This window comes from Colius striatus, chromosome 26 (genome assembly GCF_028858725.1).
Source record: "Colius striatus isolate bColStr4 chromosome 26, bColStr4.1.hap1, whole genome shotgun sequence".
Lineage (NCBI taxonomy): Eukaryota > Metazoa > Chordata > Aves > Coliiformes > Coliidae > Colius > Colius striatus.
Window position 1 is genome coordinate 2156605 of NC_084784.1, and position 13130 is coordinate 2169734.

Here is a 13130-nt window from a genome sequence, read left to right on the forward strand (position 1 = left end):
GGCCCCAGCCCATCTCCATCCCTGGCTCATCTTCAGCTTCATCTTCATCCTCAGCCTCATCCTCATCCTCAGCCTCATCTTCATTCTCATCCTCAGCCTCAGTCTCAGCCTCATCTTCATCCTCAGCCTCAGCCTCACCTTCCTCCCATCCTCCTTCCCCTCCCGTCCTCATCCCTGGCCCCAGCCCATCTCCATCCCTGGCTCATCTTCAGCTTCATCCTCATCCTCATCCTCAGCCTCATCCTCATCCTCATCCTCATCTTCATTCTCATCCTCAGCCTCAGGCTCAGCCTCATCTTCATCGTCAGCCTCAACCTCACCTTCCTCCCATCCTCCTTCCCCTCCCATCCTCATCCCTGGCCTTAGCCCATCTCCATCCCTGGCTCATCTTCAGCCTCATCTTCATCCTCATCCTCATCCTCATCCTCATCCTCATACTCATCCTCATCTTCATTCTCATCCTCAGCCTCATCTTCATCCTCAGCCTCAACCTCACCTTCCTCCCATCCTCCTTCCTCTCCCATCCTCATCCCTGGCCCCAGCCCATCTCCATCCCTGGCTCATCTTCAGCCTCATCTTCATCCTCATCCTCATCTTCATCTTCATTCTCATCCTCATCCTCAGCCTTAGCCTCATCTTCAGCCTCAGCCTCATCTTCATCCTCATCCTCATCCTCAGCCTCACCTTCCTCCCATCCTCCTTCCCCTCCTGTCCTCATCCCTGGCCCCAGCCCATCTCCATCCCTGGCTCGTCTTCATCTCCATCTCTGTCCCTGTCCCATCCTCATCTTCACCTCCATCCCCATCCTTGTCCTCATCTTCAGCCTCATCTTCATCCCCATCCTTGGCCTCATCTTCATCCCCATCCTTGTCCTCATCTTCAGCCTCATCTTCATCCCCATCCTTGGCTTCATCTTCATCCCCATCCTTGTCCTCATCTTCAGCCTCATCTTCATCCCCATCCTTGGCCCCATCTTCAGCTTCATCCCCATCCCATCTCCATCCTGTCCTGACCTGTCCCATCCCCTCTCCTGTCCCATCTTCATCCCCACCTCTTTCCCTGTCCCATCCTCATCTTCATCTCCATCCTTGGCTTCATCTTCAGCCTCATCTTCATCCCCATCCCATCCCCATCCTATCTTCACCTGCCCCATCCCCTCTCCTGTCCCCATCTTCATCCCCATCTCTGTCCCTGTCCCATCCTCATCTTCATCTCCATCCTTGTCCTCATCCCCTCTCCTGTCCCCACCTTCATCCTCATCCTCATCCTCATCCCTGTCTCATCCCTTCTCTTGTCCCCCCTCCATTCCCATCCCCTCTCCTGCCCCCATCTTCATCCTCATGCTCCTCTCCCTCAACCATCCTCATCCTCACCCATCCTTGCCTCCATCCCCTTTGCTCTGCTCATCCTCATCCTCATCCTCATCCTCATCCTCATCCTCATCCTCATCCTCATCCTCACTCCATCCTGTCCCCATCCCCATCCCCTTTCCTGCCCCCTCCCATCCTCACCCCCCTCATCATCCTCACCCCCCTCATCATCCTCACCCCCCCCCACTCCCTCCCTGGTGTCCCCTCTGGGCAGGGGGGGTGTCCCCAGGGGGGTCTCTCACCGTCTGGCCTTTGGGTCCCAGAGGGCCAGTGGCTCCCTGGGGGCCGGGGGGGGCCGCGGGGGCCGGGGAAGCCGGGGGCACCGGCGATGCCAGGGGCACCCTGAGGGCAGCAGAGGGCTCAGGGCATGGGGAGGGGGCACAGGGGGGGCACAGCATGGCCTGTGTCCCCCCATGTCCCCCTGTGTCCCCCCCATGTCCCCCTGTGTCCCCCCATGTCCCCCCATCCCCTCCCACCCCTCCCCCAGCATCTCCCGTCTTGCAGCAGCATCGTGTCCCCCAGTGTCCCCTCCCACAGTGTCCCAGTACCCTCCCAGTGACCCCTCCCATGCCCCCCAGTACCCTCCCAGTGACCCCCCCCCCATGCCCCCCAGTACCCTCCATCATCTCTGGTGTCCCCCAGTAACCCCCCAGCACCCTCCCAACACTCCCAGTGTGCCCTTCAGCACTCCCCAGTGTCCTTTCCAGCACCCCCAGTGCCCTCCAGTACCCTCCCAGCACCCCCAGTGACCCCTCCAACACCTCCAGTGTCCCCCAAGCACCCTCCCAGCACCCCCTGTGTCCCCCCAACACCCCCAGCACCTCCCAAGCACCCTCCCAGTACCCCCAGTGTGCTCCCCAGCACCCACCAGTGTCCCTTCCAGAACCCCTTGTGTCCCCCCAACACCCCCAGTGTCCTCCAGCACCCCCCAAGCACCCACCCAACACCCTCCCAATGTCCCCCAACCACCCCCCAGTACCCTCCCAGCACTCCCAGTATCCCCCCAAGCACCTTCCAGGACCCTCCCAGCACCCCCCCAGTATGCTCCCAGCACCCCCAGTGATCCCCCAAGCACCCTCCCAGCACTCCCAGTGACCCCTCCAACACCCCCAGTGTCCCCCCAGCACCTCCCAGGCACCCTCCCAGCACCCCTAGCAACCCCCCCAAGCACCCTCCCAGCACACCCAGTAACCCCCCCAAGCACCCTCCCAGCACCCCCAGTGACCCCTCCAGCACCCCCAGTGTCCCCCAGCATCCTCCCAGCACCCCCAGTGACCCCCCAGCACCCTCCCAGCACTCCCAGTGACCCCTCCAACAGCCCCAGTGTCCCCCAGCACCCCCAATAACCCCCCCAAGCACCCTCCCAGCACCCCCAGTGACCCCCCCCAGCACCCTCCCAGCACTCCCAGTGACCCCTCCAACAGCCCCAGTGTCCCCCAGCACCCCCAATAACCCCCCCAAGCACCCTCCCAGCACCCCCAGTGACCCCTCCAACACCCCCAGTGTCTCCCAGCACCCTCCCAGCACTCCCAGTGACCCCTCCAGCACCCCCAGTGTCTCCCAGCACCCTCCCAGCACCCCCAGTGACCCCCCCAACACCCTCCCAGCACTCCCAGTGACCCCTCCCAGCACCCCCAGTAGCCCCCCTAAGTACCCCCCCCAGCACCCCCAGTGACCCCCCCAGTACCCCCAGTGTCTCCCAGCACCCTCCCAGCACTCCCAGTGACCCCCCCAGCACCCCCAGTGTCTCCCAGCACCCTCCCAGCACCCCAGACCCTCCCACCCTCACCTCCCCCACATCCCCCCACCCCAAACCAATCCCCCCAGACCCCCAACCACCCCCCTCCCCATCCCCCTCCCCACTCACCGCTGAGCCCTTTGCTCCAGGGATTCCATCAGTGCCGGGGTTCCCCTAAAAACAACCTCGTGCCTCAGTTTCCCCACTGCCACACCCCCCCCCATCCCCCCTCCCTCCACTAGAGCTGCCCCTCCCCCATCCCCTCATGGCTCTGTGGTTGGGGGGGGTGTTTTTTGGGGGGGTGGGATGGGACTTACTGGAGCCCCAGCAGGACCAGGAGAGCCAGCTGTGCCAGATTCACCACGGGGACCCTGGGCACCCTCTGGACCTCGTGCACCAGTGGGACCAGCTTCACCCTGGGGGGGGGGACACACAGCAAATGATGGGGGGGTGGAATTAGATTGGGGGGGGGACACAGAGGCAGCCCCGTGCCTCAGTTTCCCCTGGTGGGAACAAGCCCTGTCCCCTCCTCACCTTGGAACCGGGGGCACCGGGGAAACCGGGAGCTCCAGCAGGGCCAACGGGTCCCTGGGGGGGGGGGAAGGAAAAGGGGGGCAGTGAGGGGTTGCTCAGGGTTTGGGGGGGTCTCAGGGGACCCCAATGTCCCCCCCATGGTGGTTTGGGGGGTGAGGGGGACACTCAGCAGGGAGGGGTTGACTCACAGGGGGTCCAGCGGGGCCGGGGAGCCCGTCATTGCCACGGGCACCCTGAGGAGAGATGGGGAGGGGGGAGGTGGGTTATTGGGGGGCAAAGGGGGGGGGGGGGAGAGGGATGAGGGGGGACCCCCAGAATGATGGAGGGGTCCCAGGAGGGTCCTGGGGAGGTCTCAGGGGGGTCACACTCACCGCAGCACCAGAGGGGCCGGGACGTCCCCTCTCTCCAGGCAGCCCACGGGGACCCTGGGGGGGGCACAGAGGGGGGTGGGTTGGGGGGTGTCTGATGCCCAAGTCGGGGGGGGCACGATGGGTGTCACCCCCCCACATCCCCCCCCACACCCCCCCGTGCCTCAGTTTCCCCCTTTCCCAGCACAGACACTCACCATAGGGCCGGGGGAGCCGTTCTCACCGGGGGAGCCGGATTCACCCTGAGGGGAAGGGAAAGGGGTGAGAGTCTGAGTGTGGCACCCAGCAGCCCTGGTGCCAGGGGGATGGGCACCCTGATGCCACAGGGGGTGGGCACCCCAGCAGCCCTGATGCCACGGGGATGGGCACTCTGATGCCACAGGGGTGGGCACCCAGCAGCCCTGATGCCACAGGGGTGGGCACCCAGCAGCCCTGATGCCAGGGGGATGGGTATCCTGATGCCACAGGGGTGGACATCCAGCAGCCCTGGTGCCAGGGGGATGGGCACCCTGATGCCACAGGGGTGGGCACCCAGCAGCCCTGATGCCAGGGGGATGGGTATCCTGATGCCACAGGGGTGGACACCCAGCAGCCCTGATGCTGGGGGATGGGCACTATGATGCCATGGGGGGTGGGCACCTGGATGCCACAGGGGTGGGCACCCAGCAGCCCTGATGCCATGAGGATGGGCACCCTGATGCCACGGGGATGGGCACTCAGCAGCCCTGGTGCCACAGGGGTGGACACCCAGCAGCCCTGATACCACAGAGATGGGCACTCTGATGCCACAGGGGTGGACACCCTGATGCTACAAGGATGGGCACCCAGCAGCCCTGATGCCATGAGGATGGGCACTCTTATGCCACCCTGACACCATGGAGATGGGCATCTAGCAGCCCTGATGCCATGGGGATAGGCACCCTGATGCCAGGGGGATGGGCACCCCAGCAGCCCTGATGCCACAGGGGTGGGCACCCTGATGCTATGGGAATGGTCACCCTGCCAGCCCTGATGCCATGGGGATGGGGCACCCAGCAGCCCTGATGCCAGGGGGATGGGCACCCTGATGCCATGGGGATGGGCACCCTGATGCCACGCGGATGGGCACCCACCAGCCCTAATGCCATGGGGGTGGTCACCCTGATGCCATGGGAATGGGCACCCACCAGCCCTGATGCCATGGAGATGGGCAATCTGATGCCACAGGGGTGGGCACCCCCATCAGCCCTGATGCCACGGGGATGGGCACTCCAGCAGCCCTGATGTCATGGGGATGGGCACCCTGATGCCACAGGGATAGTCACCCCTCACCAGCCCTGACACCACAGGGATGGGCACCCCCCAAGCCCCAAACACCACAGAGCCTGGCACCCTCCCACCACAGAGCCTGGCACCCTCCCACCCTCCCCTTACCTTAGCCCCAGGAGCTCCAGCTTCTCCTTTAGCACCATCCAAACCAGGGTAACCCTGGGAACAGACACATTTTGGGGGGGGAGGGGTGAGGGAGGATGGAGGAGGGGGGATGTGCCACCCTCTGTGCCACCCCCATGTGACAGTGCCACTGGGGAGGGGACACACACCCCCAGGGACACACTCACCCTGTGACCTTTCACTCCAGGTAGACCTGGTGTCCCAGGGAAGCCACGAGCACCCTGAGAGAAATAGAGGTGGGGGAGGATTTTAGGGGGGTGGGGGGACACAGGGGGGGGGTCTGTGTCGTGATTTTGGGGGGCTCTTTGTCCCCTTGGGGTGGGATCTTTGTCCCCTTGGGGTGGGGGGAGTCATGTGTCTCACCTGGGGGCCAGGGGGGCCACGCTCTCCAGATTTGCCAGGCTTCCCTGTCTCACCCTGGGGGGGGCACAAGGTGGGGATTAGAGAGGGAAGGAGGGGGGAGAAATTTGGGGGGAGATAGTGGGGGGGTTCAAACCCCCTCCCCCCCCTTTTAGGCTGGGTCTGAGGCCACTGCTGCAACGAGCTGCCCCGTCCTCAGCTCAGGGATGGGGGAGACTCACGTCGTCACCGGGTTTGCCAGGAGGTCCTGGTGGTCCCCTGGGACCCATTGGACCCTGAAAGAGATAGAAAAGGGGTTTGGGGGGGTTGATGTGTCCCCCAAAAAGTCAAGGGGGGGTGTTGAAGGGGTGGGAGGGGATTTGGGGGGGTCACTCACAGCAGAGCCGGGCTCGCCGGGCTCACCAGGGTTGCCTTGGAATCCTTGGGGGCCCTGAAAGGAGAAGGTGGGATGAGGTTGGGGGGTTTAGGGGGGCTCCTCCCACAGGGACCCCCCAAATTTAGGGAGGGGGGAGCACAGGGGGGGTACTTACAGGAGCACCAGATGGTCCAGGGGGGCCACGGGGTCCCATAGGGCCCTGTGGAGAGATGAGAGTGTGGTGGGGGATATGGGGGAGGGGGATATGGGGGGGTTCCCCCCCAAAATGATGATCCCCACTGTTGGGGTCCCCCTTGGGGGGGTGTTTTGGGGGGGGGTCTCTTACCATGGGGCCCTGCATGACACCCATCTGAGCCCCTCCAGCCTTCTCATCGAAGCCACCAGCCATCTGAGCTGCAAAGTTCTGGGGGGGGGGGAAGGTGTTGGGGTCACACATAGGGAGTGTGACCCCCATTTCACCCCAAAAAACACCCCACCTTTCCCCTTATACTCACCCCACCAATACCAGGAGGCCCAGGGGGACCAGGGGGGCCAGGGGGTCCAGGGTTACCAGGGGTCCCAGGTTCTCCATCTCTGCCTCGAGGACCAGGAGCACCCTGAGTTGAGGGAGGAGAAGAAGGGGGGAGAAGGAAAAGGGAGACTCATCCATGTGTTGAGTGTGACAGTTCTCTGCAGCATCCCCCTTGATTTGGGGATGGGGGGGGGGGGGATGCTCAGGGGGGGGCTCCTCTCACCTTCTCCCCCTTCTCACCACGGTCTCCTCGTTGTCCCTGTTCACCTGCAGGGCCCTGAGCAAGGAAAGAAGGAGGGGAGAGGGAAGGGGGAGGGTGTCACCTCTTTCCCACGCCCCCTCCCCATCATTCCAACCCCCCCCAAAATATTCCAGCTCCCACCTGTGGTCCAGGAGGCCCTCGGGGTCCTACGACCTGGAGAGGAGGAGAATAAGGGGGTGAGGTGGATGCAGAGGGTGCCCCCCCAATCCAGACCATCCATCCCCCCCCCCCCCAGATCATCCTTGTGATGAGACCCCCCCCCCATCATTTTGGGGGGGGGTTTAACCCAGTGCTGACCCCACACTCACATCTTTAACAAAGGGGGTGAGGTGGATGCAGAGGGTGCCCCCCCAATCCAGACCATCCATCCCCCCTCCCTCCAGATCATCCTTGTGATGACAGACCCCCCCCCCCAATCATTTTTGGGGGGGTTTAACTCACTGCTGACCCCACACTCACATCTTTAATGTCACCAGGTTCTCCCTTCTGCCCCTGTAAGGCAAAGCATCAGATGAGACCCCCCCCCCAAATACCTTCTCCCCCCACCTCAGGTGATACCCCCTCCCCCAAAAAGAAACAACCCCTCCAGGGGGGAAACAACCCCCCCAAGAGGAATCAACCCCCCCCAAGAGGAATCAACCCCCCTAAGAGGAATCAACCCCCCCCAAGAGGAAACACCCCCCCTAAGAGGAATCAACCCCCCCCCAAGAGGAATCAACCCCCCCAAGAGGAATCAACCCCCCCCAAGAGGAATCAACCCCCCTAAGAGGAATCAACCCCCCCCAAGAGGAAACACCCCCCCTAAGAGGAATCAACCCCCCCCAAGAGGAATCAACCCCCCTAAGAGGAATCAACCCCCCCCAAGAGGAAACACCCCCCCTAAGAGGAATCAACCCCCCCCAAGAGGAATCAACCCCCCTAAGAGGAATCAACCCCCCCCCAAGAGGAAACAACCCCCCCAAAGACATAATCCCCCCCCAAGAGATAAAAACCCACCCCAAGGGGTAAAATCCCACCCCAAGAGGTACCAAACATCCCCCCAAGATGTGACCCCCCCCATGTGAACCCCCCCCCCCCATGAGTTAACAACACCCCTCCAAGAAGTGATCCCCCTCCCCCCAGGAGGTGAAATCCCCTCCCCAAGAGGCAACAACCTCCCCAGAGCCCCCCCACCTATGTAGATCTCCTGCCTTGATCCCCCCCCCCCCCCATGATATTTAGGGGAGGGGGGTGAACCCCCTAAAATTGGACAGGGGGGGGGGACACATCAGGCTCACCTTGGGACCAGGTTGTCCTGTTGCAAAGAGAAAGAGAGAGAAATTAGGGGGGGGGGGGGAGTGTGGAGGGGGGGGGGACACACATGGACATGACACACACAAGAGGAGCCTCTATCCTCATCCTAGGGGGGGGCTGTGGGGCTAAATTGGGGGGCACAAGAGGAGAGGGGGGGTCCCTCGAAGGAGAGGGTGGGGAGGCAAAGCAAAGGGAAGGGCAACATGCAAAGGGGGGGGGGTGAAGTTTTGGGGGGGGGGGGATAGGAGGGAGGAGCTCAACCTTTCCCACGCCCCCTGAGAGGGCAGGAAAGGGTTAAAAAGGCAACTTGGGGGGGTTTTGGGGGGGTCACAAATTGGGGGGGAGTGGTTTTCCATCATTTGAGGGAATTGGCATCATTGTGGGGGGTGAAATCGTTGGGTTGGGGCTGGGAAATGAGGTTTTGAGGATGAAAAGGTTGGGTTTGGGGATGAAATCCCCCAGTTTTTGGGGATAAAAAGACAAAGTGGGGGGTGAAAACTGTGGTTTGGGGATGAAAAGTGAGGTTTTGGGGGGGAAAAGTCCATTGGGAGGATTAAAAACCTGGTTTTGGGGGTGGAAAATGATGTTTTGGGGATGAAAATCCTGTTTTGGGGTTAAAAAAACTGGTTTTGGGGGTGGGAAATGACATTTTGGGTATTAAAAAGCCCATTTTGGGGTTAAAAACCTGCTTTTGGGGATGGGAAAATGACATTTTGGGTATTAAAAAGCCCATTTTGGGGCTAAAAAACCTACTTTTAGGGATGGAAAGTGATGTTTTGGGGATGAAAAGCCCATTTTGGGGGTTAAAAACCTACTTTTGGGGATGGAAAATGACATTTTGGGTATTAAAAAGCCCATTTTGGGGCTAAAACCCTACTTTTAGGGATGGAAAGTGACATTTTGGGGATGAAAAGCCCATTTTGAGGCTAAAAATCTACTTTTAGGGATGGAAAATGACATTTTGGGGATGAAAAGCCCATTTTGGGGTTAAAAACTTGCTTTTGGGGATGGGAAAGTGACATTTTGGGTATTAAAAAGCTCATTTTGGGGCTAAAACCCTGGTTTTAGGGATGGAAAATGACATTTTAAGTATTAAAAAGCCCATTTTGGGGTTAAAAACCTGGTTTTAGGGATGGAAAGTGACATTTTGGGGATGAAAAGCCCTTTTTGAGGTTAAAAACCTACTTTTAAGGATGGGAAATGACATTTTGGGTATTAAAAAGCCCATTTTGGGGCTAAAAACCCTACTTTGGGGGATGGAAAATGACATTTTGGGTATTGAAGAGCCCATTTTAGGGTTAAAAACATACTTTTAGGGGTGGAAAATGGCATTTTGGGTATTAAAAGCCCATTTGGGGGGTAAAAAACCTACTTTTATGGATAGAAAATGACATTTGGGGTATTAAAAAGCCCATTTTGGGGCTAAAAACCTACTTTTAGGGCTGGAAAATGCCATTTGGGGGATGGAAACAGCTGCTTTGGCGCTAACAAAACCTCATTTTCTCCAGGATTTCAAGCTGCAGGGAGGGGGTCACTCAACCCCCACCCCTTCCTTCCCTCCAAACCCCCCTCAAACCCCAAACCCCTTCCCCCAAAACCCCCCAAACTCTGAAATCAACTCCCAGCAGCAGAGATCAAAAAGCTCTTGGCGCTGCTTTTATCCCTCCGGGGTTGGTTTCAGAGGTCGGGTCCCAGTTGCCTTTTGCTTTGGGGGAAGGGAGGGTTTGGTTTCCCCCTTCCCCACCCCCTTGGGGCGGGTTCATTAGTTAATTAACGAGGAGGAGGGTGATGGAGGAACAGCAACCGCTGTGCTGGTCGGTGCCGCAGACGGGGCAGCATTCGCCGAAGGGGATTTCAGGGCTCGGACAGTCCCGCGGCTCCTCGCAGATGATGTCGTCGCAAAGGACGGTGCCGGTGTCACAAACACAGATCCGACATGGTTCTGGCTTCCAAACGTCTTTGTCGCTGTAGCTCTGACCGTCGTGAAAGCAGCTGCCCGCCTCGGCTGCGGGGGGACAAGTTGGGGAGGGGGAGGAGGAGGAGGAGGGAGTGCGGGATGGGGGAGGGATTGGTTCAGCCCTAATGAGGAGGTTTGGGGGTGGGAAAGGGCTGTGGGAACCCATCATGGATGGAGAAGGTGGGATGGGCACCAAAATCCATCATAGGGTGAGATCCCCCCACCCCAAACAGTTGCTGGTCTTTGAGGGGGGCATTTTGGGGTTAGAGGGATCATTTCAGCCCTAATGATGAGGTTTGGGGGTGGGAAAGGGCTGTGGGAACCCATCATGGATGGAGAAAGTGGGATTGGTACCAGTATCCATCATAGGGTGAGATCCTCCCATCCCAAACACTTGGTGGTCTTTGAGGGGGGGATTTTGGGGTTGGGGGGATCATTTCAGCCCCACTGATGATGTTTGGGGATGGGAAAGGGCTGTGGGAATCCACCATGGATGGAGAAGGTGGAATTGGTACCAGTGTCCATCATAGGGTGAGATCTCCCCATCCCAAACAGTTGCTGGTCTTTGAGGGGGACATTTTGGGGTTAGAGGGATCATTTCAGCCCTAATGATGAGGTTTGGGGATGGGAAAGGGCTGTGGGAACCCATCATGGATGGAGAAGGTGGGATTGGTACCAGTATCCATCATGGGGTGAGATCTCCCCATCCCAAACAGTTGTTGGTCTTTGAGGGGAGGGTTTGGGGGTTGGGGGGATCATTTCAGCCCCACTGATGAGGTTTGGGGTTGGGAAAGGGCTGTGGGAACCCATCATGGATGGAGAAGGTGGGATGGGCACCAGTATCCATCATAGGGTGAGATCCCCAACCCCAAACAGTCACTGGTTTTTGGGGGAGGGGGGTCAGGAGGGTAAGGGGTTGGGGGAGGGATTGGTTCAGCCCTACTGATGAGGTTTGGGGGTGGGAAAGGGCTGTGGGAACCCATCGTGGATGGAGAAGGTGGGATGGGCACCAAAATCCATCATAGGGTGAGATCCCCCCATCCCAAACAGTTGCTGGTCTTTGAGGGGTGGATTTTGGGGTTGGGGGGATCATTTCAGCCCTAATGATGATGTTTGGGGATGGGAAAGGGCTGTGGGAACTCATCATGGATGGAGAAGGTGGGATTGGTACCAGTATCCATCATGGGGTGAGACCCTAAACGTGCTGGTTATGGGGGGGAGGAGATGGGGTGAGACCCCCACACACACCCTAAACTGTTGTTGGTCTTTAGGAGGGGATTTGGGGGGATCATTTCAGCCCCACTGATGATGTTTGGGGGTGGGAAAGAGCTGTGGAAACCCATCATGGATGGAGAAGGTAGGATGGGCACCAAAATCCATCATAGGGTGAGATCCCCCATCCCAAACACGCTGGTTATGGGGGGAGGAGATGGGGTGAGACCCCCACACACACCCCAAACAGTTGTTGGGGTTGGGGGGGATCATTTCAGCCCTAATGATGATGTTTGGGGATGGGAAAGGGCTGTGGGAACTCATCATGGATGGAGAAGGTGGGATTGACACCAAAATCCATCATAGGGTGAGATCCCCCCATCCCAAACACACTGGTTATGGGGGGAGGAGATGGGGTGAGACCCCCACACACACCCCAAACAGTTGTTGGGGTTGGGGGGGATCATTTCAGCCCTAATGATGATGTTTGGGGATGGGAAAGGGCTGTGGGAACTCATCATGGATGGAGAAGGTGGGATTGGTACCAGTATCCATCATGGGGTGAGACCCTAAACGTGCTGGTTATGGGGGGGAGGAGATGGGGTGAGACCCCCACACACACCCTAAACTGTTGTTGGTCTTTAGGAGGGGATTTGGGGGGATCATTTCAGCCCCACTGATGATGTTTGGGGGTGGGAAAGAGCTGTGGAAACCCATCATGGATGGAGAAGGTGGGATGGGCACCAAAATCCATCATAGGGTGAGATCCCCCATCCCAAACACGCTGGTTATGGGGGGAGGAGATGGGGTGAGACCCCCACACACACCCCAAACAGTTGTTGGGGTTGGGGGGGATCATTTCAGCCCTAATGATGATGTTTGGGGATGGGAAAGGGCTGTGGGAACTCATCATGGATGGAGAAGGTGGGATTGACACCAAAATCCATCATAGGGTGAGATCCCCCCATCCCAAACAGTTGCTGGTCTTTGAGGGGTGGATTTTGGGGTTGGGGGGATCATTTCAGCCCCATTGATGAAGTTTAGGGGTGGCAAAAGGCTGTGGGAACCCATCATGGATGGAGAAAGTGGGATTGGTACCAGTATCCATCATGAAGTGAGACCCCAAACAAGTTGGTTATTGGGGAAGGGGGTTCAAGAGGGTGAGAGGTTGGGGGTGGGATCATTTCAACCCCACTCATGAAGTTTAGGGGTGGCAAAGGGCTGTGGGAACCCATCATGGATGGAGAAGGTGGGATTGGTACCAGTATCCATCATGAAGTGAGACCCCAAACAAGTTGGTTATTGGGGAAGGGGGTTCAAGAGGGTGAGAGGTTGGGGGTGGGATCATTTCAACCCCACTGATGAAGTTTAGGGGTGGCAAAGGGCTGTGGGAACCCATCGTGGATGGAGATGATGGGGTTGGTACCAGTCTCCATCATGGGGTGAGATCCCCCATCCCAAACAGTTGCTGGTCTTTGAGGAGGGGATTTTGGGGTTGGGGGGATCATTTCAGCCCCACTGATGAGGTTTGGGGGTGGGAAAGGGTTGTGGGAACCCATCGTGGATGGAGAAGGTGGGATTGGTACCAGTATCCATCATGGGGTGAGATCCCCAACCCCAAACAGTCACTGGTTTTTGGGGGAGGGGGGTCAGGAGGGTGAAGGGTTGGGGGAGGGATTGCTTCAGCCCTACTGATGATGTTTGGGGATGGGAAAGGG

The 13130-nt window shown here is 58.9% G+C and overlaps 2 protein-coding genes across 2 annotated transcripts in view; one reads left to right on the plus strand and one right to left on the minus strand.

Annotated features, from left to right (window-relative positions):
- COL2A1 (collagen type II alpha 1 chain) overlaps positions 1–10564 on the minus strand; it is a 31637-nt gene extending 21073 nt beyond the window's left edge. Inside the window, 22 exon segments of the mRNA XM_062015318.1 lie at positions 1613–1663; positions 1665–1712; positions 3238–3282; positions 3426–3524; positions 3643–3696; positions 3831–3875; positions 4014–4067; positions 4208–4252; positions 5424–5477; positions 5609–5662; positions 5805–5858; positions 6023–6076; positions 6178–6231; positions 6332–6376; positions 6503–6580; positions 6672–6773; positions 6912–6965; positions 7071–7103; positions 7410–7442; positions 8228–8244; positions 10048–10248; positions 10555–10564. Coding sequence (XP_061871302.1) covers positions 1613–1663; positions 1665–1712; positions 3238–3282; positions 3426–3524; positions 3643–3696; positions 3831–3875; positions 4014–4067; positions 4208–4252; positions 5424–5477; positions 5609–5662; positions 5805–5858; positions 6023–6076; positions 6178–6231; positions 6332–6376; positions 6503–6580; positions 6672–6773; positions 6912–6965; positions 7071–7103; positions 7410–7442; positions 8228–8244; positions 10048–10248; positions 10555–10564 — 1284 coding nt within the window.
- A 125-nt stretch (positions 10565–10689) lies between these two features.
- Positions 10690–13130, plus strand: part of TARBP2 (TARBP2 subunit of RISC loading complex) — a 4596-nt gene continuing 2155 nt past the window's right edge. Inside the window, 1 exon segment of the mRNA XM_062015319.1 lies at positions 10690–10731. Coding sequence (XP_061871303.1) covers positions 10690–10731 — 42 coding nt within the window.